Source organism: Oryctolagus cuniculus, chromosome 13 (assembly GCF_051225735.1).
Source record: "Oryctolagus cuniculus isolate XC-2025 breed Fujian yellow rabbit chromosome 13, ASM5122573v1, whole genome shotgun sequence".
Classification (NCBI taxonomy): Eukaryota; Metazoa; Chordata; class Mammalia; order Lagomorpha; family Leporidae; genus Oryctolagus; species Oryctolagus cuniculus.
The window spans coordinates 35,162,201-35,185,459 of NC_142879.1; the positions used below are offsets into that span (position 1 = coordinate 35,162,201).

Sequence of the window (23,259 nt, forward strand, 5' to 3'; positions counted from 1 at the left end):
GCCCACATCCCTGACGAACCTGGTGCCCTCATCTTGCTCCTCGTGCTCAGGCAGCTGAGACCACGGGCAGCAGCAGCAGCAAGCAAGCCCTTCCCTGGGGAGCAGTCGTCCTGCTTCTTGACTTTGGCGATGCTTGCGTTTCCGCCCATATGCATTTCCCCGCTGTGTGTAAGCAGCGTGGTGTCCGCAGGGATTCAGGGCTGTTCGACACGACACTGTTTTTCACTCCACTCTGGAAGTGCACGTGGAGTTCCAGATTCTCAGGTTGCTCGTTTGTGCCAGTTGCCATTTGTATAATTTGGTGTGGCTGTGGAGTTCCACAGACTTCAGACGACCAGACTGGTTCTGAAAAAGTGAGGCTCTGAGGATTCACTGTGAAAGTAACATTTTTGGCCTACTCAGCTCGGTATGGATCTTTTTTTTTTTTTTTTTTTTTTTTTTTTTTTTAATTTTTGACAGGCAGAGTGGACAGTGAGAGAGAGAGACAGAGAGAGAAAGGTCTTCCTTTGCCGTTGGTTCACCCTCCAATGGCCGCCGCTGCAGCCGGCGCACCGTGCTGATCCGAAGGCAGGAGCCAGGATCCAGGTGCTTTTCCTGGTCTCCCATGGGGTGCAGGGCCCAAGCACCTGGGCCATCCTCCACTGCACTCCCTGGCCATAGCAGAGAGCTGGCCTGGAAGAGGGGCAACCGGGACAGAATCCGGCGCCCCAACCGGGACTAGAACCCGGTGTGCCGGCGCCGCAAGGTGGAGGATTAGCCTATTGAGCCACGGCGCCGGCTCTCGGTATGGATCTTGATTTCCCTTTCTCCTTTAGATAGAGCCCTCACTCTCCTATGCATTTCTCTCACTAAATAAAAAGCTTAAATTTAAAAAAAAAAAATAGAGCCAACCTATGTTCTTGACATTAATTTGGCAGGGTTTATAAAATATAAGTGTCCCTGGAATTAGTGAACATTTTAATCAAACATAATGAGATCATTAAACCCAACGTCCTTATTAAACATTGGAGAAATTGGAGGCTTACCAAAGGGATGTTCCCAAGGACACATCCTGGTAGCAACTCTCAGTCCCCAAGGCCATGCTCTCCTCATGCCACTGCACAACTGCTGTCATCCGCCAGTCTACTTAGGGCTTCTAAATCGCTGTGACTTTTCTGTGTAAAAGGACAAGAGAAACACCTAGAACTGTGTGTGTGGAAGGAGGGTATGTCCAGGAGCTAGAAATATGTGACCTCTGAGCAGTTTCTGTCCTAGTTTTAACAGTTTCTGTTTCCCTGTCAGGTTGCGTACTCAGATGTCAGCCCGTTCCTGATCCTTTCTGAGGCATCCTTGGCAGATCTCAACTCCAGGCTACAGAATAAAGTTAAGGCAGCTAACTTCAGACCCAATATTGTCATATCAGGATGTGGTGTGTATGCAGAGGTAACACTTTCTTTACCTCTTTTCTTGAACTTGACCTTTTTTTTTTTTAAGATAGGAGGGGAGTCTTTGACATTGGATTAGATTATTCTGAAGGGTGTGTTATGATTTATTGATTTTATACCTCATGACTCAATTTGTAGATTTGTTGAGCACATGGCAAGTGCAGAGCTCCATGTGGGGCATGCAAATATGGGTGAGGCCAAGATGCTGATCCTTCAGGAGGCAGTTCAGGATCTGAGGCTTTTAGGCAAAACCTGAGAGGGGAGATTCATTTCTGAGACAGATTTCCTCAGCATAGAATATGGGATCTGCATGGGCTGTGGAACAAATCAACTGTGTGCTTATGTCTTGTGAAAGCCGGGCTTCCTGGCTAGTAGGTGACTCCCTTGGGAAAGACCAGTATTACCAGCCGGGCTGTCTGGTGAGGGCTGCAGGGTGTTAGCGCTAAGCTTGATGGCACTGCCCTGAACCTTCAGTGCCACCTTCAGATGTCTGTATTGCAACTTGGCATGAAGAGTCTTGAGGCCTGGTTGCCAGTGTCCCATGTGATTGGCAGCAGATCCCCTTTGTCCTTGGCTTTGGATGGTTAATGTGATTCTCTAGTCTACTGCAAAGTCAGGATTGGTAGAATAGAGGCTTGGTGAGTGGTCCTCAGCTGTGGAGGTACAGCAGGGGCCCTAGCCCTCAGATGGGCATTCAGGAGTTCTGGTTGTGTCCCACCCTGCCGCCCCTTTCCTTGGGACCCACAAAAAATCCAAGCAATCGAGTTCCAACACCTTTTACTCTGGGGAACCTATTCTGTCTTTCAACTTTGCTGTGTGGAGGCAACAGGGTGTGCTGAAAGGGAAGCCATCTAGGAATTCCCACATTTAAACCAGAGAGGATCCTTTTAAAAAAATTATTTATTTATTTGAAAGACAGAATTACAGAGAGACAGGGAGAGAGGGAGGGAAGGAGGGAGGGAGGGAGGGAGAGAGAGAGAGAGAGAGAGAGAGAGAGATCCTCCATCTGCTGGTTAACTCCCCATGTGGCCTCAACAGCCAGGACTGGTCCAGGCCAAAGCTAGGAGCCCAGAGCTTCTTCCAGGTCTTACATGTGGGTGCATGGGCCCAAGCACTTGGGCCATCTTCTGCTGCTTTCCCAGGCACATTAGCAGGGAGCTGGATTGGAAGTGGAGTAGCCAGGACAAGAACTAGCACCCGTATGGGATGCTGTGTCACAGGTGGCAGTTTAACCCGCTAAGCCACATTCGCTGGCCCCACACCAGAGGATCTGAAGTCTGGTTTCAGCTTCCTCACTGACCTCTATGTGACCTTGTGCAGTTCTCTCACTCTTCCTTATCTCATCTGGAAAATGGGTCACCTTATAGTGTGGACTCATCAGCTGGAGTAAGGTGGTTTATGAAATATGTAAATACAACACCAATTGAAGGGTAATAAAAGTACCCCGAATCCACCTATGATTCTTTGTAGAAGAAACACAGGTGCTTCTCCCAGGGCCTTAAAGTCCAGCGTGATCAGAGAGGCAACAGTAACAGCCAAGTGAGATGAGGGCAAGAAGATGGTGCCTGGCCTGCCACGGGACACAGTATACACAGACAGGGAGGTGTGAGCTCAAGTCAAGGCTGGAGCTGCCAGGGCTCAGCCTGGGTCCTTTTTCACCTGCCCACATGTGTGGTTCTAATCTGTGATTTTCACAAAACCTTTTCTACACTGAGGACGCTCCGACTTACATCCCTACACCAGGACTCTCCCACAGCTCTCTCCACACCTGCACCAGGGTGGATTCATCCAGTCTCACGGTGTTCGGGATGGAAGGTAGACCTTCTGCCCCGCTTACCATCATGATAGGTGGCAGCTCTGACTTTCAGTTGCTTGGACCCCAAACTTGGAGCTGCCCCTTGTTTTTCCCTTTCTTTCACAGCTCACATTCACACGATGGACAAATCTTGGTGGCTGTGCCCTCTGCTCCTCCTCCACTCCCTCTCTGGGCCAAGGCTTGGCCACCTCTCTTCTCTTAGGTGTAACAGCCTCTCCTCAGTGGTCTCCCTGCTTGTCTTCTTAACCCACCTCTACCCCAATACATGCTTAGAAGCTCGGTCAAAATCATCCTGTAAATGTGAGTTGCATCATATTCTGCTCATAACCTTTCAGGGTTCTCCATCTTTCAAGTGAGGGTTGGCAGACTTATGACGATGGCCATCAAGGCCTCATATGATCCTGCCGACTCCAGGGCCTCATCTCTGTCCTTCAGCGAGGCCTCTGCTGCCTGCATGCCCTGTCCCTACAGGGCTGCATCCCCCCCCCCCACCTTTCCACATGATGTTTGCTCATGTGTTTGGTTGTTGTCTATTTCTTCCATACAAACCCTTAGAAGACGGGCCCTGCCATATCTCCAGCTACTAGAAGAGCCCCTGGCACATCATAAATGCCCCTAATTATGTGTTAAATGAATGAATGAGTAGAGATTGGCCAAGAGGAGAAGAAACAAGCAACAAAGGACAGGGAACACATCCAGGCCCAAGATACTGTCCTCTTGCAGCAGTGGGGTGCAGGAGAGGCAGGGAGATGGGAGGAAGGGTACCTGAGGCCAAGTTCTGCTGGGAGGGGTCTAGGAAGAATTTTAGGCCAGGCTGTAACAGGATGTGATTTGCATTGGTACACATTTGCTTAGGCGGGAGTCTAGAGAAGATTACAGAAGGTGGGGTCAGGGTGCGGCTGGGGAGAGCAGGGTAGCACAGCCAGCCAGGAGGGAGGCCGAACTGCACAGACGCTTCTGGAAAGTGAACTCTTGCATCTTCTCGGAACCTACCCCGTCCAGTAACTGCGGTCCTTCTCTGTCTCTCTTTGTGTCTGTCACCGGCACTCTTTTTTTTCTTTAAAAAATATTTATTTTATTTATTTGAAAGAGTTACAGAGAGAGGTAGAGCCAGAGAGGGAGAGAGAGAGAGAGAGAGAGAGAGAGAGAGAGGTCTTTCATCCCCTGGTTCACTCCCCAGATGGCTGCAAGGGCCAGAGCTGAGCTGATCTGAAGCCAGGAGCCAGGAGCTTCTTCTGAGTCTCCCATGTGGGTGCAGGGGCCCAAGAATTTGGGCCATCTTCTACTGCTTTCCCAGGCTATAGCAGAGAGCTGGATGGAGAGTAGAGCAGCTAGGACTTGAACCGGTGACCATATGGGATGCTGGCGCTCTAAGCCAAGGCTTTAACCTGCTGCGCCACAGTGCTGGCCCCAACACCTGCTCTCTTGACACTCACTTCTTAGATTTCTCCTGAGTGCCACGGCAGGGAAATGCTGGCCACCCCTGGGCCCTGTTCTGTGACCTTCCCGTCACCCTGCCTTTGAGCCTGTGGGTGCCGCTTCCAGGAACTGTTGGCTGCACTGCCTGTGCTTCTGTGCTGCTTTTCCTTTTACTCCTGGCTCAAACCAGGGGCTTCCAAAACGTCTGGCCTTGACCCCTTTTCCTCTTTCCTTGCCACGGCCAAGGGCCACAGAGCGCAGTGTCTTTTCTTCCACTCTCCACGGCTGTGAGGTTACCAGTGTTTTGCTTTGCTTAGAAGTCTTTGAAAGGCCTAGGCTTCGATTTTATCCTAAGTTCCTCTACAATGTTGTCACTGTTTGCTTTCCCAGCCTTTATGTGCCATATAAGCTCCAACTCCAAGCTAGACCTAGAACTTAATATACATTCCCCTGTCTCTTGCCATCTAGAGTCTTGCCCCCTGCCCCCTTCAAAGCCCTTGACTTACTTTCTTTCTTTCTTTCTTTCTTTCTTTCTTTCTTTCTTTCTTTCTTTCTTTCTTTCTTTCTTTCTTTCTTTCTTTCTTTCTTTCTTTCTTTCTGGCAGAGTGGACAGTGAGAGAGAGAGACAGAGAGAAAGATCTTCCTTTGCCATTGGTTTACCCTCCAATAACTGCTGCGGCCGGCGCACCATGCTGATCCGAAGGCAGGATCCAGGTGCTTTTCCTGGTCTCCCATGGGGTGCAGGGCCCAAGCACTTGGGCCATCCTCCACTGCACTCCCTGACCACAGCAGAGAGAGCTGGCCTGGAAGGGGAGCAACCGGGACAGAATCTGGCACCCCGACTGGGACTAGAACCCGGTGTGCCAGCGCCGCAAGGCAGAGGATTAACCTATTGAGCCGCAGTGCCGGCCTTGACTTTCTTTTAAAACTACCTCCTGGAAGAGGTGTTTTGCCTAGTATGTAAGATGCCTGCATTATGTATAGGAGTGTCTAAGCTTTATTCTTGGCTCTGACTCCTGATTCCAGCTTCCTGCTAATGCAGAAACTGGGAGGCAACAGCGATGGTTCAAATAATTGGGCTCCTGCCACCCATGCAAGAGACCTGATTTGAGCTCTCTCCCTGTATCTCTTCATCTGTCTGTTTCTCTGCCTCTGAAACTGAAAAATAAAACAAATCACTCTCCCTGTTTGAAGTCTGCTGTGATGGCCGGACTCAGGCCACTGTGCACGCCTGTGCCTCCCCCATTGCCCGGATTTGCCCTGTATAAACAGATTGCCTCCAGATGGCGTGTCCTTTGGAAAGATTCTGCTGAGGTCTTCTCCAGGATTCCATGCAATTCTGGACCCACAGTGAGAGTCCAGTAGAGTTGTTTTCATTTTTCCCTCCTGTTTGCCAAGTAGACCTTTCTTTATGGTGAAATGTTTACCCTACTTATCCATGAATCCGTTCCTATGAGGTTTTCTTGTACTTAGAAGGGCCTTTGGAAATATTTCTCTACTTAATAAATACATTCCCTAAACCCTCCTTTCTCTGCATTGAGTATCTTTTTTGGTGTTTTTATGACCACAGTGCCCCCTGGTGGAAAGATGCTCACAGGCCAGGCCGTGAGTGTCGCATCTGCTGGGCCCCCGGTTTTGAAAAACACAAGATTAAGAGACGTGTTTTATGATCTAAAACAAAATGAGACAGAACCGTGCGATGCATATCTCAAGAGTAATTCACACCATGGGAAGTAAAGTGCCGAGTTTGGAGCTCTGTCTCGGGGCAGAAACCCTTCACTCTCACGGCTCTGCCTTCTGCCTCCCCTTGCTCGGCTGCCTCTTCCCCCTGAGGTCAGAAGTGAGGACTGCGCTCAGGGAGCCGTGGTGCCTGTTCTTCTCAATGCTGCCCCTCTTCCTGGAGCCCCTCTGCCTTCTGCCCTTTTAGGCTCGGTTCTCATCGCCCCTGTGCCATAAAACTGCCCCCCACCAGGCCTTCCCACTTGTGGGGAGCAACTCGGACTAGACTAAGTTACTGGAATTAAGACTTATTCTATGCATCTGCTCTCCCACAATATGGCGCTGAGAAGGGAGAAACAGCTTCTACACAGCTGCCTCCAGTTCAACCAATAAGCAGCAGGACCTGCTCTGATTGGAGGAGAGCAGCATACTCGGCGTGTGGGTAGCAGAGTTGGGATTGGCGGAAGAGGACTATAAAGAAGGAGAGAGACAACATGCACCAGGAACATCTAAGGGGAACATCTATCTGAAGGAACACCTGTGCAGCCCCCGAGAGAGCCGGCCGGCGGTGTGCCGCTCCCCCGCGGAAGTGGGGAATGTGGCAGGGGGAACCGCCCTTCCACGGAGGTGGAAGGGACAGTAGCCAACCCGGGAAGAACCAGCAGCAAACCCGGGGAGGGCCGAACAGACGAAAGAACAGCGCAGGGTCCTGTGTCGTTCCTCCATGAAGACGGGGAGCGACACCCACTGATCCGTCCTGCCAGACACCCAGGCCGGTTCCTGCCTGCACAGTTAAATGCACACGCACTGTTCCACCTCAGGGTGCTGCATCTTGGATATTCCGTAATTTTTCAAAAGGACATTGATTTTTCCATTTCCTATGTGAGTGTCCTGTCTCAGTTGCCGGCATGCAGGGGCTTGACTCACTAATTTGGTTTGTCCTGCAAAGCAGGATCCCCTGATCCAGCATGTGGGAAGAGAACTGAGGCTGCCAGTCCTGCTGTTGATTTGTTCCGGCCTTCCTGGATGGGGAGGTGCCGGATACACGTGTGCAGTGCTCTGGGATTTTAATCCATACAACCTTATGCAGACACAAGGGGATCTGACACGACTCAGTAGGACAAGAAGGCCCCCCCTTCCTCTCTCTCACCGTCCCCCTCAGCAGGCACTCAGGGAGCTCCCCTGAAGAGGTGCAGGCTCACAGGCGAGAGAGAACATTCCCTGCAAGCGAACGCACTGACATCAGAGGCGTGGGGAGAGGGAACCGAGGCTGCGCGGCTACCAGGTGGCCTCATGGGACCTAGGGGAACGGTGACCATCTTTGGTGCCAGCTCCTGTGGGGCCCCCACCCAGATGTGCTCACAAGGGAGCTGTGCTTTGTCCCCTAGGATTCTTGGGATGAGCTGCTTATTGGCGACGTGGAACTGAAACGGGTGATGGCTTGTTCCAGGTAAGGCTTCTTCCAGACCCTCCAGGGATTGGCAGGGGCAGGAAGCGTGTCTTTGCCTTGTCCCCTGTGTGACGCTCTCTGTGTGTGTCCAGGTGCATTTTAACCACCGTGGACCCGGACACCGGAATCATGAACAGGAAAGAGCCGCTGGAAACACTGAAGAGGTAGAACTGGGCAGATGGGGTCTCATCCTCTGGTTTAGGTGCCTGGGACAGAAGTAATATTCATAGCTTAATGTCTCTAAGAGGCACGTGGCCCACAGGTGGTGTCAGGTCCCGTCTCTGCAGCCATGGAGACCCTCGGGTTTGGTCCCGACTTGGTGTCACTATAGAAGGTTGTTGGATGGGAGGCAGGGGACTGCTTTGGGCACAGCCCTGGGATGCCTGGGGTATAGAGGGGACTGCAGCCAAGATGTGGCCATCTTACATCAAACCCGTCGGGAGGGAGCACTAGCGGGCGAGGCTGTGCCTGGGGATTGAGGAGCAGGGCTCATCCCCTGCAATGCGAGTCCTCCGGCTTCTGCTTCCTCCCGCCTCCTCCCAGTTCTGCTGCCCTAGAAGCTACTCCCCAGACCCCCTGGGCAAGCTGAAGGCCCGGGCTGGAGGCTGTGATCCCAGCCAGCCCAGTACCCCTCCGTGCGAGGCTGCAGGCCTGCACTCTCTGCCAGCACCTGCTGTCTACAGGGATGTATCCCAGTGTGAGGGCCAGGAGACAGCAGGTTGGCATGGCGACCACGTGCCGAAGCCGGCTGGCCCAGTGAGTGGTCAGGGGAGAAATCTAACAAGGAGGGTGGAGGAGGGGGTAAGGAGAAGGGGCTTTTACGGGACTAGAGAAATTCCCAAGGTGAAGAGTCAGTGTCTGCTTCTGACCTGGGGCCTCCAGGGTTGACAGTGAGGCTGCAGGGACATGTGGAGCTGGAGCCACGGACAGGTCCAAGGCAAATTCCGTTTTGAGGGATGTTGCATATTTTTTAGAGCTCAAAACAGCATCAACCTTTCTGTAAAATGGAAAAACGATTCTCTCCATAAAATATCAGTGCTGTGAAACATTGAAGGTGCTATTTTTCTCTCTGTGTAAATTTTACCTAAAGTAAGGAAAATTGTAGCTCTAGGCAGGAACTCATTCGAGGTGAAGCGTACGGAAGTCTGCAACTTTTTTGGAAATAGAAATAATAGAAATAGAAAAATATGGATTGAAGGGTGGACAACAGTGTGATAGAGCAAAAGCCATGAAGTGTTCAGTGCAGAATACAAGTAGGGGATCCGCGGTACTTTCTAAAAACTTCTTATTGGCCTGCTTGAGATTGTCTGTCATAAAGCAACGGGCAGAAATGTCACCGCGTGTGACAAAACATGAATTTGGGAAGCCGCAAGGGTAGGTGATAGCTGACCTTTAAAACCTGCCCGCTCCTCATCAGAACACACTGGAGTTCAGTCTTCTGTCTTCCGTAGCCACACAGGAGGTACGAGGAAGAGAAAGGCAGGGTGGGCCTGGGGAGGGGGACGGGGTGAGGAGGTGGGGCCCTGCGATCACAGCTAGTCCTGCTCCTGCTCGTGCAGGCCCCGGGTGCGCTTCCAGTAAAATAAGGGAGATGGGGCAGCACTGGGTGGTTCTGCATGCAAGTCAGCCAAGGAATTGGGGAAACTGGCTGTCACTTTTTCCCCCTAAATTTATTTTTATTATTTACTTATTTTTGGAAAAGCAAAGAATCACAGTGAGGGGAGGGGGGACAGATTTCCCATCTGCTGGTTCATTTCCCAAATGCCCCCCCCCTCCAACAGCTGGGGCTGGGCCAGGACAAAGCCAGGAGCCAGGAACTCCATCCAGGTCTCCCAGTGGGGTGGCAAGGACCCAAGTACATGGGACACCACCTGCCGCCTCCCAGGGTGTACATCAGCAGGAAGCTGGACTTGACCCTAGGCACTTGGGAACTCCTTAGCTGTGGCTCCAGTGCCCACCCCATCATCCCTTTCTGTACATCTTGTTCTCTGTCTCCCGCCCCAGCGTGCTGCCTGGTGTCAGAATGGATTCCAAAGCTCCTGCACTTGCAGAAAATTCCTCTTCCCAACACCCGCGTGTTTGGGCTGCGTCTCTGTGTCTCCAGCGCCCCCTCCCTCCCTGGGAAGCTGTGTTTCTAGGTGGAGGATAACTGACCCCAAACACAGAGGTAGGGCAGGAAAGTGGGGGGTCACAGAGAGCTGGCTCCCCTTCCCCCCGCCTTCTGCAGGCTCCATGCAGCCCCTCAATCCGACCCTAATTGTGCCTAATACCCCAGGAGACTGCGGCTGGCCGAGGTGTCTTGTCCTATCTCTGACTGAGATTTAACTGCCATGGAGGTAGTAAGTTATGTGCTCCCCAGGACAGGTGCTCATAAATCGGGAGGAGAAGGGCCCGGCAGAGTCCCATAAATCAGGAGAAGGGAAGCAAACAGTGGTGTCCACGGCAGCCTCTTGCTCTCGGGCAGGTCGCTGGGAGCCACACGGGTTTGTTGTCCGTGTGGGCTTGTGGTGCTGGAAAGGCTGGTATTGCCTCTGCAATGCGAGTGCTCAGCAGGGCCAAGCAAGATGGGGAGCAGAGAGAAAACTCTCCTCCACAGGCAAGTGGCGCAGGGGAGCCTCTGTCTGTAAAACATGGACGGGCCTGCCTGCTCAGGGGAAATGACACTGTCCTTTCTCAAGGGACGGTGACACACACACACACACACACATACACACATGCACACACACACGCATACACATACATACACGCATACACACATGCACACACATGCATACACATACACACATGCATACACATGCACACATACCCACATGCACACACACGCATGCACACACACATGCACACACACATCCACATGTACAAACACGCACATACACGCATATACACATGCACGTGCACACATGCACACGCACACACATGCACACACATAACACACACATACACATGCACACACATGCACATGCACACACGCACGCATACACATACACACATGCATACACATGCACACACATACACACATGCACACACGCATGCACACACACGCATACACATGCACACACATACACACATGCACACACACGCATACACACACATCCCAGTGGCTTAAGGAGCAGCTGTGTTGCTTCCGTGTCACCTGGCTCCTGGTAGAAAGAATAGAGCACGTTTATTGCACAGATTTGCTGATGCATGAACCCTGTGGCGACAGGACATTTGCTGTTGGTGTTAGCTGTGCTGTTATACGCACAGGGGGGACCTGGTGGCGACAGCTCCGTGGGAGGAGACAGAAGCTCCACCCCCAGTCTGGCCCTGTCGCCTACTCATAGTGAGCTGTGGGCAGGCCCTTCAGTTCTCGAAGTCCCAGTTTCTTTATTTGTAAATACTGGCCTTGTGGTTTGTCTTCTGGTAAGGCAGTAAGTGGTTTGTAGTAGATGGTGAGTACTGCCTGCAATGCCGTGTAAGCTGTGGTCACTGATGGTCTCCGTTACAGACTCAGCACCTTCTGGGAGAAGGAGGAGGTGGAAGCTGCTGCTCCCCACTCTCTGAGGCTGCTTGAAATGACACCTGGGACCCGCACCCGCTCAGTGGCCAGCCTCTGGGGAGCAGCGTGGACATGGCACCTCTCTGGGGACTCCCACAGTGCCGTTTAATTCTTTTTTTTTTACAGGCAGAGTGGACAGTGAGAGAGAGAGACAGAGAGACAGAAAGAAAGGTCTTCCTTTTGCCGTTGGTTCAACCTCCAATGGCCGCCGCAGCCGGCGCGCTGTAGCCAGCGCACTGCGCTGATCCAAAGGCAGGAGCCAGGTGCTTCTCCTGGTCTCCCATGGGATGCAGGGCCCAAGCACTTGGGCTATCCTCCACTGCACTCCCTGGCCACAGCAGAGAGCTGGCCTGGAAGAGGGGCAACCGGGACAGAATCTGGTGCCCCAACCGGGACTAGAACCTGGTGTGCCGGCGCCGCAAGGCGGAGGATTAGCCTGTTAAGCCGTGGCGCCGGCCACCTGTTTAATTCTTAACGAGGACTTAGAGGCAGTGAGTTGTGGAACCTGTGGGACAGCCTGTGCCCCCAAGTGACTTGTGGTCACGTGGTCTGCTGGGGTGGAGACTGAGCAGTGACCAGAGACCCAGCCTGTAGCCATGGCATGGGCCTTGGGCAGTGCATGGGTCAACCCAGCAGTGTGAAGGATGAGATGCCCTCCCAGGTGCACAGCACTTCCTGGTGGGCAGAGCGTTTTCATTTACACCACACCCTGTAAGCGAGGAGACCTCTGTTCAAGCTAAATGCCATGTCATTAGTGTCATTGCACATTTTATTTGCATTGAAAGGAAAACTGCGTGGCTGGCATTGTGGCATAATGGGTTAAGCTACCACCTGCGATGCTGGGATCCCATGTGGACCAGCAGTTGGAGTTCTAGATGCTCCACTTACTACAATCCAGCTCCCTGTTAATGTGCCTGGGAAAGCAATGGAGGATGGCCCAAAGTACTTGGGCCCCTGTACCCACGTGGGAGACCTGGATGAAGTTCCTGACTCCTGTATTTGGCCTGGCCCAGCCCTGGCTATTTCAGCCATTTGGGGAATGAACTAGCAGATGGAAGATTCTCTTTCTATAAAAAAGGGGGGGGAGAAAGAAAGAGAGAAAGAGAGAAAGAAAGAAAGGAGGGAAGGAAGGAAGGAAGGAAAGAAAGGAAGGAAAAAGATATTTTAAGCATTTCTAATTTGTTAATCCCAACAAATATTATGAGCATATATATGCATGTATATATATGTATGTGTATATATATGTCTATGTATATATTTGTATATATGATCATGGAAGATCAATGTATGAGGTAATCCTGGGTTTACTAGTCTGTTGAATAGTATACTTGGCCACTTGCAGTACCTACTTATTGCCACAAGAGGTTGCTAATGACCTCATTTAGTCTTCCCACAACCCTGAGGGTGACTTGGAGGTAAGGCAGGAGGGTGGGCAGAGCTGACAGGGCGGCCCAACAGCCAGACCACTGTGACTTGAGATGTCCTGGCAGGCTGCCCAGCCAGGAACCAGTTCATTCCCATAGCTCTTCCCAAACCAGGTGACCACTTCCCCACCCCCTTTTAAAGATTTATTTATTTTGAAAGAGTTACAGAGAAACAGAGATAGAGAGATAGAGCATTAGAGAGAGAGAGAAAGAGAGAGAGAGAGATCTTTCATTGGCTGGTTTATTCCTCAAATGACTGCAATGGCCAGTGCTGAGCCAGGCTGAAACCAGGAGCCAAGAGCTTCATCCAGGTCTCCCATGTGGGTGACAGAGGCCCAAACACTGACATCTACTGCAGCTTTCCCAGGCACTTTAGGAGAGAGCTGGATTGGAAGTGGAGCAGCCGGGACACGAGCTGGCACCCATATGGATGCCAGCATTGCGGGCGGCAGCTTTAACAGGTACACCACAGCGTCGACCCCATCACCTGCCTGTTTCGGCATTGACTCCTCACAGCTTACGGAGTCTGAACTAAGAGGAGCAGCAGCTTCTGGGGGTCCCCTTCAGTTACTTGGTGGAGGTGGAGAAGTGAGTGTGTAGGTATGGGGTTGATGGGAAGCTTTCTGTAGATGGATATCTTCTTGGGCCTAGGGATGTTCTTAGGAGGTGGATAGATGATAGATAGATAGATAGATAGATAGATAGATAGATAGATGATAGGTAGATGATAGATAGATAGATAACAAGGGATGGATTACATTCCCAATAGGAAGAGTCTTCAATATGGAGTCAGCCAGACCTGAGCTGTAGCCACAGATTTACCAAGGAGATCTGGATCTTGGGCACCTACCAGTAAAATGAGGATATTACAAATTCCATATAGGCTTGCTATAAAGATTTAAAGAGGTAATAGGTGTGAAGTTTCTTATAAACTGTGAATGTGTGATGCACTGAACCTCAAGTGTCAATTCCCTCGCTGAGATCATCAGAGCTGGGGCTCTAGTTCCCAGACCCTGGTGGCTGTAAGATATCAGAAGCCATGAAAGTGGCTGATCTGTTCCAGGCCTGCAGAGGCCCCTCTGTGAGGCACACAGATCCTAGTTGACCCTGGCATTGCGTGTTGCAGGAGGGGAGAAGCCTGGGTTCCCGGGGTCCCAGGCCATTGCAGAAACCTCAGTATGGAGCCAGGGGTTAGCTCTGGAAGGCAGGACATCCTGGACCAGCAGCTCATTGTTATCATTCATTCTTTTATTCTTTCATTTCTTCAGTCAACATTTTTTTAGTGACTACAGCATAGCAGCTATGCAGGTAGTGGGACTCCAGCAGCAGGCGAAGCATCTGCAGTGCCTGCGGGCTGGAGTTCATGGTTTGAGACACAGGCTGGGCATCTCCAGAGAAGTTTCTAGATTTGTGTTTCTCTCTTGTGTTCTCACTGGCCATTTCTGGAATGATGGACAAAATTAGAACCAAATTAATTCAACAGTTTTCTTTTTTTTAAGCAAGGCAGAATGAAATGGATGTTCTTTGTAACAACATGTTAAACAGAAAAGTGGTGTAAAATGGGAGTTGGCTTAAATAAGAGACTGAAGGAGAACCAGGCCCTGATGGAGAAGTGTGGGGAATCTTGCCGTGTCATTCCCACACATCTGCCCATGGTCATGCTTCCTGGGCTTCTTCAGTTTTCTGCCTGACGAAGATGTCCAAACTGACTCTAATGAGGGCCTCATCCCCAACACGTTCATGCATTCAACAAACATTTGTGGTCATGGGTGACGTGGGAACCCATGTTGGGTGTGAGCAGGACAAGGGACTTGGACATAGTCCCTGTTCTCCAGGGACTCCCTGTTTTGCAGAGCAGACAGACTTGTGCCCTGACACTGTAGGACAAAACAGGAATGTCGGAGGGGCAGAGAAAGCTGAGGAGAGGGATGTGACTCCTGGCCTGGGGGATCCTGGACTTCCTTCGTGGGAGCTGAAGCATTTGAGCTGGGTCTTGAGAAAAATGTGGAATTCTTTTTTTTTTTTTTGACAGGCAGAGTGGACAGTGAGAGAGAGAGAGAGAGAGAGAGAGAGACAGAAAGAAAGGTCTTCCTTTTCCATTGGTTCACCCCCATAATGGCCACCGCAGCCGGCGCACTGCACTGATCCAAAGCCAGGAGCCAGGTGCTTCTCCTGGTCTTCCATACGGGTACAGGGCTCAAGGACTTGGGCCATCCTCCCCTGCCTTCCCGGGCCACAGCAGAGAGCTGGACTAGAAGAGGGGCAACCAGGACAGAATCCAGCACCCCGACCGGGACTAGAACCCGGTGTGCCGGCGCCGCAGGCGGAGGATTAGCCTATTGAGCCACAGCACTGGCCCGAAAATGTGGAATTCTAATGCCTAGGGAACTGGAGGAAAGGTGCTCCCAGGAATCCCTGAGGAACCACTGAGCTGGTGAAACAAAGCAAGGTGAAGGGACATGGAGGAATCCAGTGCTGCATGGTTGGAGCCAAGGAGCAGAGCATGGCGGGTTTGAAAAAGCTGGCTGGGGCCAAGTAGGGGGCTTGCACACCAGGCTGAAGGGTTGGAATGTTATTCTTTAGGCACTGGGGAGCCATTGAAGGTTTCTGAGCCTAAGAATGCTAAGAAGAGAGCAAAATTGCGACAGTAATATAGTGTAGTGTCAACAGTGAGTTGAGGGGTGGGGAGGAAGAGGAAGAAAGGTTGGTTAAGAAGTTATTACATCACCTCTAATGGAGTCTGGCCACGTTGGAAGCAAGATTGTGACACTGGGAATGAGAAAAGGGGAGCAGAGTCCGTTGAGGTTGTGCAGGAAGCAGTTCAGGACTGGGCAACTATGGACAGGCTGTGGAAAGGAGAAAGGTGTGCAGGGTGGCCGCGGGACACCAGGCCAGAGGGGCTGGCGGAGCAGAAGTTAGAGAGGCAGACCTAGAGCAGTGAGGAGGAGGGGTGCCTAGGGGAAAAGAAGGTGATAAAGTGTGCTGGATGTGTTGAGTACCTAATCTCTTGATTCTGAAAAGGGGAACGTTAATGTAGAAGAAAGGTCTGAGGGTAGGCCACTGGCTGTGCTCCTCCAGGATGTCCACTGCCCAACTCCAGGAGCTGCTGTTTTGCTACCAATAGTGCTCTTTTTTTTCTTTTTCTCATTTTCTTTTAAGGTGATTTGCAAGGGGGAAAACAACATTTCTTTTTTCAACAGTGCTCTCTTGAGCTGTGCAGCATTCAGCCCTGTGTAGGGTGGGTTCTGGCTCCGATGGAGGAAAAGCCACATGTATTTGAGGTTTTGCTTCTGTCTGGCTGCGACTCATCAAGCTCTTTCTCCTGTTGCAGTTACCGCCAGTGTGACCCTGCTGAACAAAAGTTATATGGAAAATTACCTCTCTTCGGGCAGTATTTTGTTCTGGAAAACCCAGGGACAGTCAAAGTGGGAGATCCTGTGTACCTGCTGGGCCAGTAAGGGGAATCTGAAATATCAGATACCTTCAAAAAATGTCCTCAAAAATGGAAGCACTTCTGAGTGAACTAAGCCAGTCCCAAAGGGACAAATATCATATGTTCCCCTGATCGGTGACAACTAACTGAGCACCAAAGGGGAAACCTGTTGAAGTGAAATAGACACTATGAGAAACAGTGACTTGATCAGCTCTTGTCCTGACTGTTGATGTACAATGTAATACTTTATCCATTTTAGTATTTTTTTGTTCTAGTACCATTGGTTGAACTCTGTAATTAACACACAATTATTCTTAGGTGTTTAAATTTTAACTGAAAAGTGATCCCTGTTAGAAATTTAGAAACCATTATGCTGAGTGTAATAAGCCAATCCCAAAGGGACAAATACCACTTGTTCTCCTTGATAGGTGACAACTAACTGAGCACCAAAAAGGAAACCTGTTAAAGTGAAATGAACACTATGAGAAACGGTGACTTGATCAGCCCTCACCCTGACTGTTGATGAGCAACTTGATATGTTATCCCTCTTAGTATTTTTTTTGTTTGTTCTACTTAATACCTTTGGTTGAATGCTGTAATCAATACACAATTCTTCTTAAGTGCTGAAACTTAACTGAAAAGTGATGGCTGTTAAATGTAAGAGTGGGAATAAGAGAGGGAAGAGATGTGCAATTCGGGACATGTTCAAGCTGACTTACCTCAAACGGTAGAGTTAGAAACATACCAGGGGATTCCAATTCAATCCTATCAAGGTGGCATGTACCAATGCCATCCCACTAGTCCCAGTGATCAATTTCTGTTCACAATTGATCATAATGATAGGACTAAGAACCAAAGGGATCACATAAACAAAAATAGTGTCTGCAAATACTAGCTGATAGAATAAAAAAGGGAGAGAATGATCCAACATGGGAAGTGAGATACACAGCAAACCCATAGAATGGCAGATGTCCTAAACAGCACTCTGGCCTCAGAATCAGCCCTTAAGGCATGCAGATCTGGCTGAAAAGCCCATGAAACTATTTCAGGCATGGAAAGCCAAGACACTCTGGGGGGGGGGGAACCTTAATGAAAGATCTCTGCAAGTGAGATCCCAGTGGAAAGAATGGGTCATCAAAGAAGGAGGTACCTTTCTCTGAAGGGAGGAGAGAACTTCCACTTTGACCATGGCCTTGTCTAAATATGATCAGAGTCAGTGAACTCAGGGGGCTTCCATAGCCTTGACAGCTCATGACAAGAGCCTAGGGTGATTACTGATGCCATAAACAAGAGTGTCAGTTTGTTAAGTCAACAACAGGAGTCACTGTGCACTTACTGCTCATGTAGGATCTTTGTCCTTAGTGTGCTGTACATTGAGATTTAATGCTATAACTAGTACTCAAACAGTATTTTTCACTTTATGTTTCTGTGTGGGAGCAAACTGTTGAAATCTTTACTTAATGTATGCCCAACTTATCTTCTGTATATAAAGAGAATCGAAAATGAATCTTGATGTGAATGGAAGGGGAGAGGGAGTGGGAAAGGGGAGGGTTGCGGGTGGGAGGGACTTTATGGGGGGGGAAGCCATTGTAATCCATAAGCTGTACTTTGAAAATTTATATTCATTAAATAAAAGTTTGAAAGCAAAAAAAAAAAAAAAACCAGATTCTTAAAACTCCCCACTTAACTTTGATTATGGAAGAATATGGAATTCTTTCTCCTGGTTCTTCATGCACCTACTGACAATGCAGACCTTCAATGTCTCACTATGATTCTCTAGGGAAAGACGAAAGAAGAGAAGGAGGAAGAATTGAATGAGCAGATCTGGAATGCTCTGGGTTGTTTTACTGCCCCTGTGCATTGGGCATGTGATGGAAATTAAAGAGTTCCTTGAGTAAAGCTGGAATATCAGGAAGCTTTTCCCTCAGGCCCCTGGCTGACTTTTGAAAAGGGCATAAGAACCTGATCTTCAGGAAGCATTCGGGATACCAATTTTCCATAGATGTTCTTGGATCTGCACTGTTGCCTCTCAGACGGTGGCCACGAGGACTGGGTGGATCCTTTATAGCATGCAAAAGTGGGACAGCCAAAGAAGTGTCAGGGAGAAAACAAATTCACAAGAGCTGCCAGACTCTGATCTGGATTCTGTGAAAAGTCAGGTAACATCTTTCCATGAAACACAAGGTCACATATATCCCTTGCAGCTTCAAAACCTCTCCTGAGATACAGGAGTGAACAGTGGCACCACATAGGGAAGGAGCTCCGGTTTGCTGTTTCCAAGATGTTGCCCAGGGAGATAAAAATGCATCTTCTTAAGGGCATAAAGAAATGGTCCTGAAAAGAGACAGTGCCACCTAGTGGGAGTGAATGGCAGCTCAGCCCACAGGGTGGGAAGGGTTGGAAAAAACACAGATGGATAGCGCAGTTTTTTGTCTTATATAAATTTTTATGTTCCTTGCACCTCTGCTGTAAGAACTTGACTTCCTAAAAACACTCAGGGGGTGGCTGTACCATCATGGACGCCTCCTGCATCCTGGCTGGTGCCCTCAACTTCTATATGGGTGCTCTTCCAATTGAGGACGGAGAAGTTCTGAAGTCCATGAAGACATGTGATTGTCTGATTTTAAATAATCCATTGAAAACCTTTAAAAAGGAGAAAAGGAAAACATTTGTCAGTTTGTTGAAACTCAGGGTCAAATTTTTCTATTGATCTCATGCTCTAAGATTGACCAAATCATGAAAAGAGGGGTTCAAAAACATGCGAATAATTGGGAGAGGCTTTGACTGGTTTCAGATCATCCTAATTTTTTGTCCCTGAGTCAGCCTTTGAAAGCTGATTGGTGACTTTGCAAACCAGGCGTCTTAACCTCAAGGTCAGATGCCCATCTTGAGCATTGTCTTCGAAGGACATGCTTTTTAGGAAGAGCGGTGCATTTCTTACTGTGGTTTTCAAAAAGAGGTCAGTAATGACTGGACTCTAGCTGAGCTCTGAAACAGCGACAAGAGGATGTGTGTAAATGTTTTCTGGTTGGTGAATTATTGCAATTTGTTTTCTACACACTTGGTGGCAAGTGGATAATTGACACAATTATGTAGGGGCAGACATTTGGCCTAGCAGTTACAACATCTCATCCCAAGTGGGAGTAGCTGGATTTGACCCGGCTGGATCTACTGACTCCAGCTTCCTGCTAATGCCTACCTTCAGAGACACCAAGGATGGATCAAGCAACTAGGTCCCCACCACCCACATGTGAGACCTGGGTTGAGTTCCTGGTTGCTAGGTTTGGTCTGGTCCCATGCCTGGTGTTTTGGGAATTTGGAGAGTGAACCAGCACTTGGGAACTCTAAGTGTCTCTCCAATCAATCAATCAGTTATCCAGGTAATCTGAGCCATCATCCTCCCCAGTAAATACACTTCATACTGAGTAGACTGAGGCATACAGATAGACTGGGACCAAAAGATGAGCTCAGCGACAGCGCTGGTAACAGGACCTCAAGAACCACTGGTTGAAAGCACTCAGGATTTGAATCTCCAGAAGCAGGGAGCAGTTAGGGACCAATCAGAAACCCAAGACTGGGCTTGGTGGCTATTCCTAGGAGTTTGATTCTTGGAAAACTGAATGCTTTAGGCTTGAACTTCTAACTCTTTGTAAGAATTAACATCCACTTCTCCATACGCAGCCCTTTGTTAGAGGCCACACTTCAGATATACACCATGATTCTCTACAAATAGGCAGCTGGCATTGGCAGGCAACCCTCATATGCAAGGGGGCACTGAGACTCCTTTCTCTCTTGGTGGGAGTCCCTGCTGCTCAGAGTGTCAGGATGATTCCAGTTTGAAGATAGAAGTTCCAATGACCTCCAGAATCTCAGAGTAGTTGCCAAACATGCTGTCAGTGAGATTTAAAAGCCATTTGCTTGTGTTTATTTTATATTTAATGAGTTGGTTCATGCCAAAAGTGAAGCTGATGTCCTAGTTATTTTGGATGCTGAACGTTTGCACACAATTCTACTTGAAATATAGGATCAGGAATGCAGGCCATCACTGACCCTCCGAAGAATCTCCTTACACCGGTGGGTGGTGGACATTCGAGGTCAGGAGAAAACATCCAGCCTCAATGGGCATTCATTCTGTGTGGCAATTTATGCTGCGATCTCAGTGGGGAATTGCAAACCCAGAGCTGGAGAGTTTGGAAAGGAGCACGTGGCAAAGCTCCAGCTGGGCTACCTGGATGGCTGACTCTCCTGACTTCCACAGAAGTTAGAGACCTGCTGCAGGACACCAAAGCAGCAGTTTAGGAACATAGTGGCAGGAAGGAATCAGGGTGGGCCTGATGGCAGTGAGGTAATCGTACAAGGAGAAACATTCCTCCTCATCTTCTACCTTTACTGAGAATGGGGCTAGAAGAGGAGCTTGTGGGAGGGCTGTCAACTTGATCAGAGTGTGTGGTGGTTGGGTGAGCTAGATTACCCCAATTTGACTTTGGATGGCCAGCTTGGAGGCTGTCATCAACCATGATTGAAGGCTAGAGCTTCAGGCCAGCGTCCCCAGAACTCTAAGGGTGTGACAAGTTAAAACAATCAATGATGACAGGAAACAGATACATCAGAGTCCCTTGAAAGGGATAGAGCAAGTCCAGGTGTCTGTACCACACCCTAGCATTGCATTCCCCAAAGTTCTGTTGGTTCGTGGGATTCTGAAAGTTTTCCAGGAGAGATGATCCTAAACAAGAATTCTAAGCACCATGTATGTTTGGGAATCCTGCATGCCTCACTCCTCTTCCAAGGCAGAACAGCCTGCTTGAGGCTCAGGAGAGACCTGCATGAAGACATCTGTGTTTAATACAGCCCCTCCGGAGAGTTTGGTTTTGATTGCCTTCTGAGAAACATCACTGTGGTCTGCAGAGGGAGTGCTGGCCAGGGGCAAGGAACTCCAGTCAGCAGGAGTGGGGCATGGATGAGAAGACATTGAAAGCGGCCCTGCCACATGGAAGAGGCCCCTCTTGGGAAGCTTTCTTTTCTCCTTCGCCCCTCTGGTTGGTACAAAGGATGGGAGTGAGGCTTGAGAGGTTAAAGGAGGCACAGAGACCAGTTCTCCTGTTGTGGGCTTTAGGGAGGAACATTCCCTTTCTTTGGGCTCCTTTTCTGAACCTGCAGTCATGAAGGTTAGCATGGATCAAAGTGAGGGGTGGGGAACCCTGGCTCTCTTTCTGTCCTGGTCTTACAACAATGCCACGCCATCACAGTGCTCCAGGGTGCTTCATGTACCAGAGAGGTCTGTCTGCTGCCTTTACCTTTCTGTTGCAATTCCTCTCAACTAGTTACCTCCCACCCGGGGAAGCAGAGTTACCCTGGGTTTCTATTGCCCAACCACACATCTGCACTGACTTTATACAATGCTCTCATCAAAGCCAGAACAGATATTGCTTGCTTCTACCACCATCTTAGACATGGATGAGTAACTTACCATAACATCTAAAGATACACAGTTTCAAACAAAGAGAAGAGTCTAGTTTGGCACTATAGATGTTCTTGGAATTGGGATAATAAAAATGTATCTGAGGTGTATCCTTTGTCTGCCCTTACTGCACTGTCTTTAGAGGAAGAGGCCCAGGCCACAGCCTTGACTGTAATTCTCTCTCTAAGCAGCTGATGGGGAACCAGGGGCTGGGGTGGGAGGAGCACCTGCCCTCTTGCTCTCTGGTTTGGCTCACAGAGAGGAGATGCTGTAATTATATTATTAGTTTTCCTGGACAGGCTGTAGGTTGTATTAAGTAACAAAAGGGGCCAAGAAGTGACTTCGCATTCGGCTTCTTCCAAGGCTGTTTTTGATGGGTGGGTCAGGTTCACTCACATTTGGCTATTGAGCAATCTAATGCACTCGCCCTTGGTGGTCCTTGGTCATGCTGCCTTACCTTCATAGAGCATTCTAGACTGTCCTTCCTCTTGCCTCCCTTGTGAGAGCCACAGAGTCCTTGACTCTTCCCTTCCACTCACTTCTCGTGCTCTCGGGTACTCCTTGACCCATGTCTTCAGTAGTCCAGTTTGCAGCCTTGGTGCAGCCCTGTGGAATTAAGTCAAGTGTAACTTCTATGTCGCTCTCTAGAGTTTGCTGGGAGTACATACTGTAAATAGAGGATTGTTGTCACAGTTGTTTCTGATTAATATTTTTTCACCCAAAAAAGTCTCAGAGACACTGAGTTTACTTGGTCTAGAGGAGGGGCACCTTCCAGATGACTTGCCCAGCAATTAGAGAGGCTTGTTAGTCAGAGGCCCAGGATGGCCGAGGACAGCTGGAGAGCTCTTCTTTGCAAGCAGCTCTGGTTAACATCAACCAGGAAAGCTCTTTGTAAACACATGAATAATTGATCGTCCGGCGCTCACATAGCTACCGAGGATCTGAGTCCGTATGACTCATTTGCGAGCCATCCCTGTCGTCTGGATGCCATAACATTGGAGGAATGATGATCGTTTCTTGGAGGTTCTTCTGTAGCCAGAGTTGCCAAGACCAAGGCTGTAATGGTTTGTTATGATGACCTTTGTTATTCCATTAGGCTCAATTGCTTTAAAAAATGATGTGTGCATACTTCAGGAACGTTTTTACCCTTTACGTTGACCTGACATCATAGTTTATATTACAAAATGTATTAATGACAGAGGAGTGTTTTCATGTCCCAAGGACAAGTTTTAACAACCATAATCTGCCCTTAGTCATCATAAATATAAATGTATTGGTCAAACAGATCTCGTTAATGTGGCCAAGATAAATGCAAGTCTATATTTTAAGGCAGTTGAAGTCCTAGAGAATATATTTGGAGCTTTTTGTGGGGCTAAGAGATCTTGTATATGTGCTATCAAAAGGCTGAGAAAATTAACATGTTTCCCCCTCTGGTTTTGCCTTGGACAGATATAAACGTCTCGGGGATGTCGAGTAAGATTGTTCACATAGTTTCTGGACACCATTAATGCCTGACGGGGTGAATCTTAGGTCTTAAAGCCATATTCTTCTCATTATGCACACAGGCCCTTTGAAAAG

At 49.2% G+C, this 23,259-nt stretch overlaps 1 protein-coding gene across 3 annotated transcripts in view; it reads left to right on the top strand.

The window, feature by feature from the left end:
• MTARC1 (mitochondrial amidoxime reducing component 1) overlaps positions 1–23,259 on the top strand; it is a 68,712-nt gene that overhangs the window by 8,791 nt on the left and 36,662 nt on the right. The window contains exons 4-7 of one of the 3 annotated variants that reach the window (XM_002717498.6): positions 1,282–1,422; positions 7,767–7,828; positions 7,921–7,992; positions 16,122–17,119. In XM_002717498.6, coding sequence (XP_002717544.2) covers positions 1,282–1,422; positions 7,767–7,828; positions 7,921–7,992; positions 16,122–16,248 — 402 coding nt within the window. In that variant the 3' untranslated portion in view covers positions 16,249–17,119. Of the gene's footprint in view, positions 1–1,281; positions 1,423–7,766; positions 7,829–7,920; positions 7,993–16,121; positions 17,120–23,259 lie in introns of those variants that run through there. The other 2 variants (XM_008268404.5, XM_008268405.5) reach the window with 2 other exon arrangements.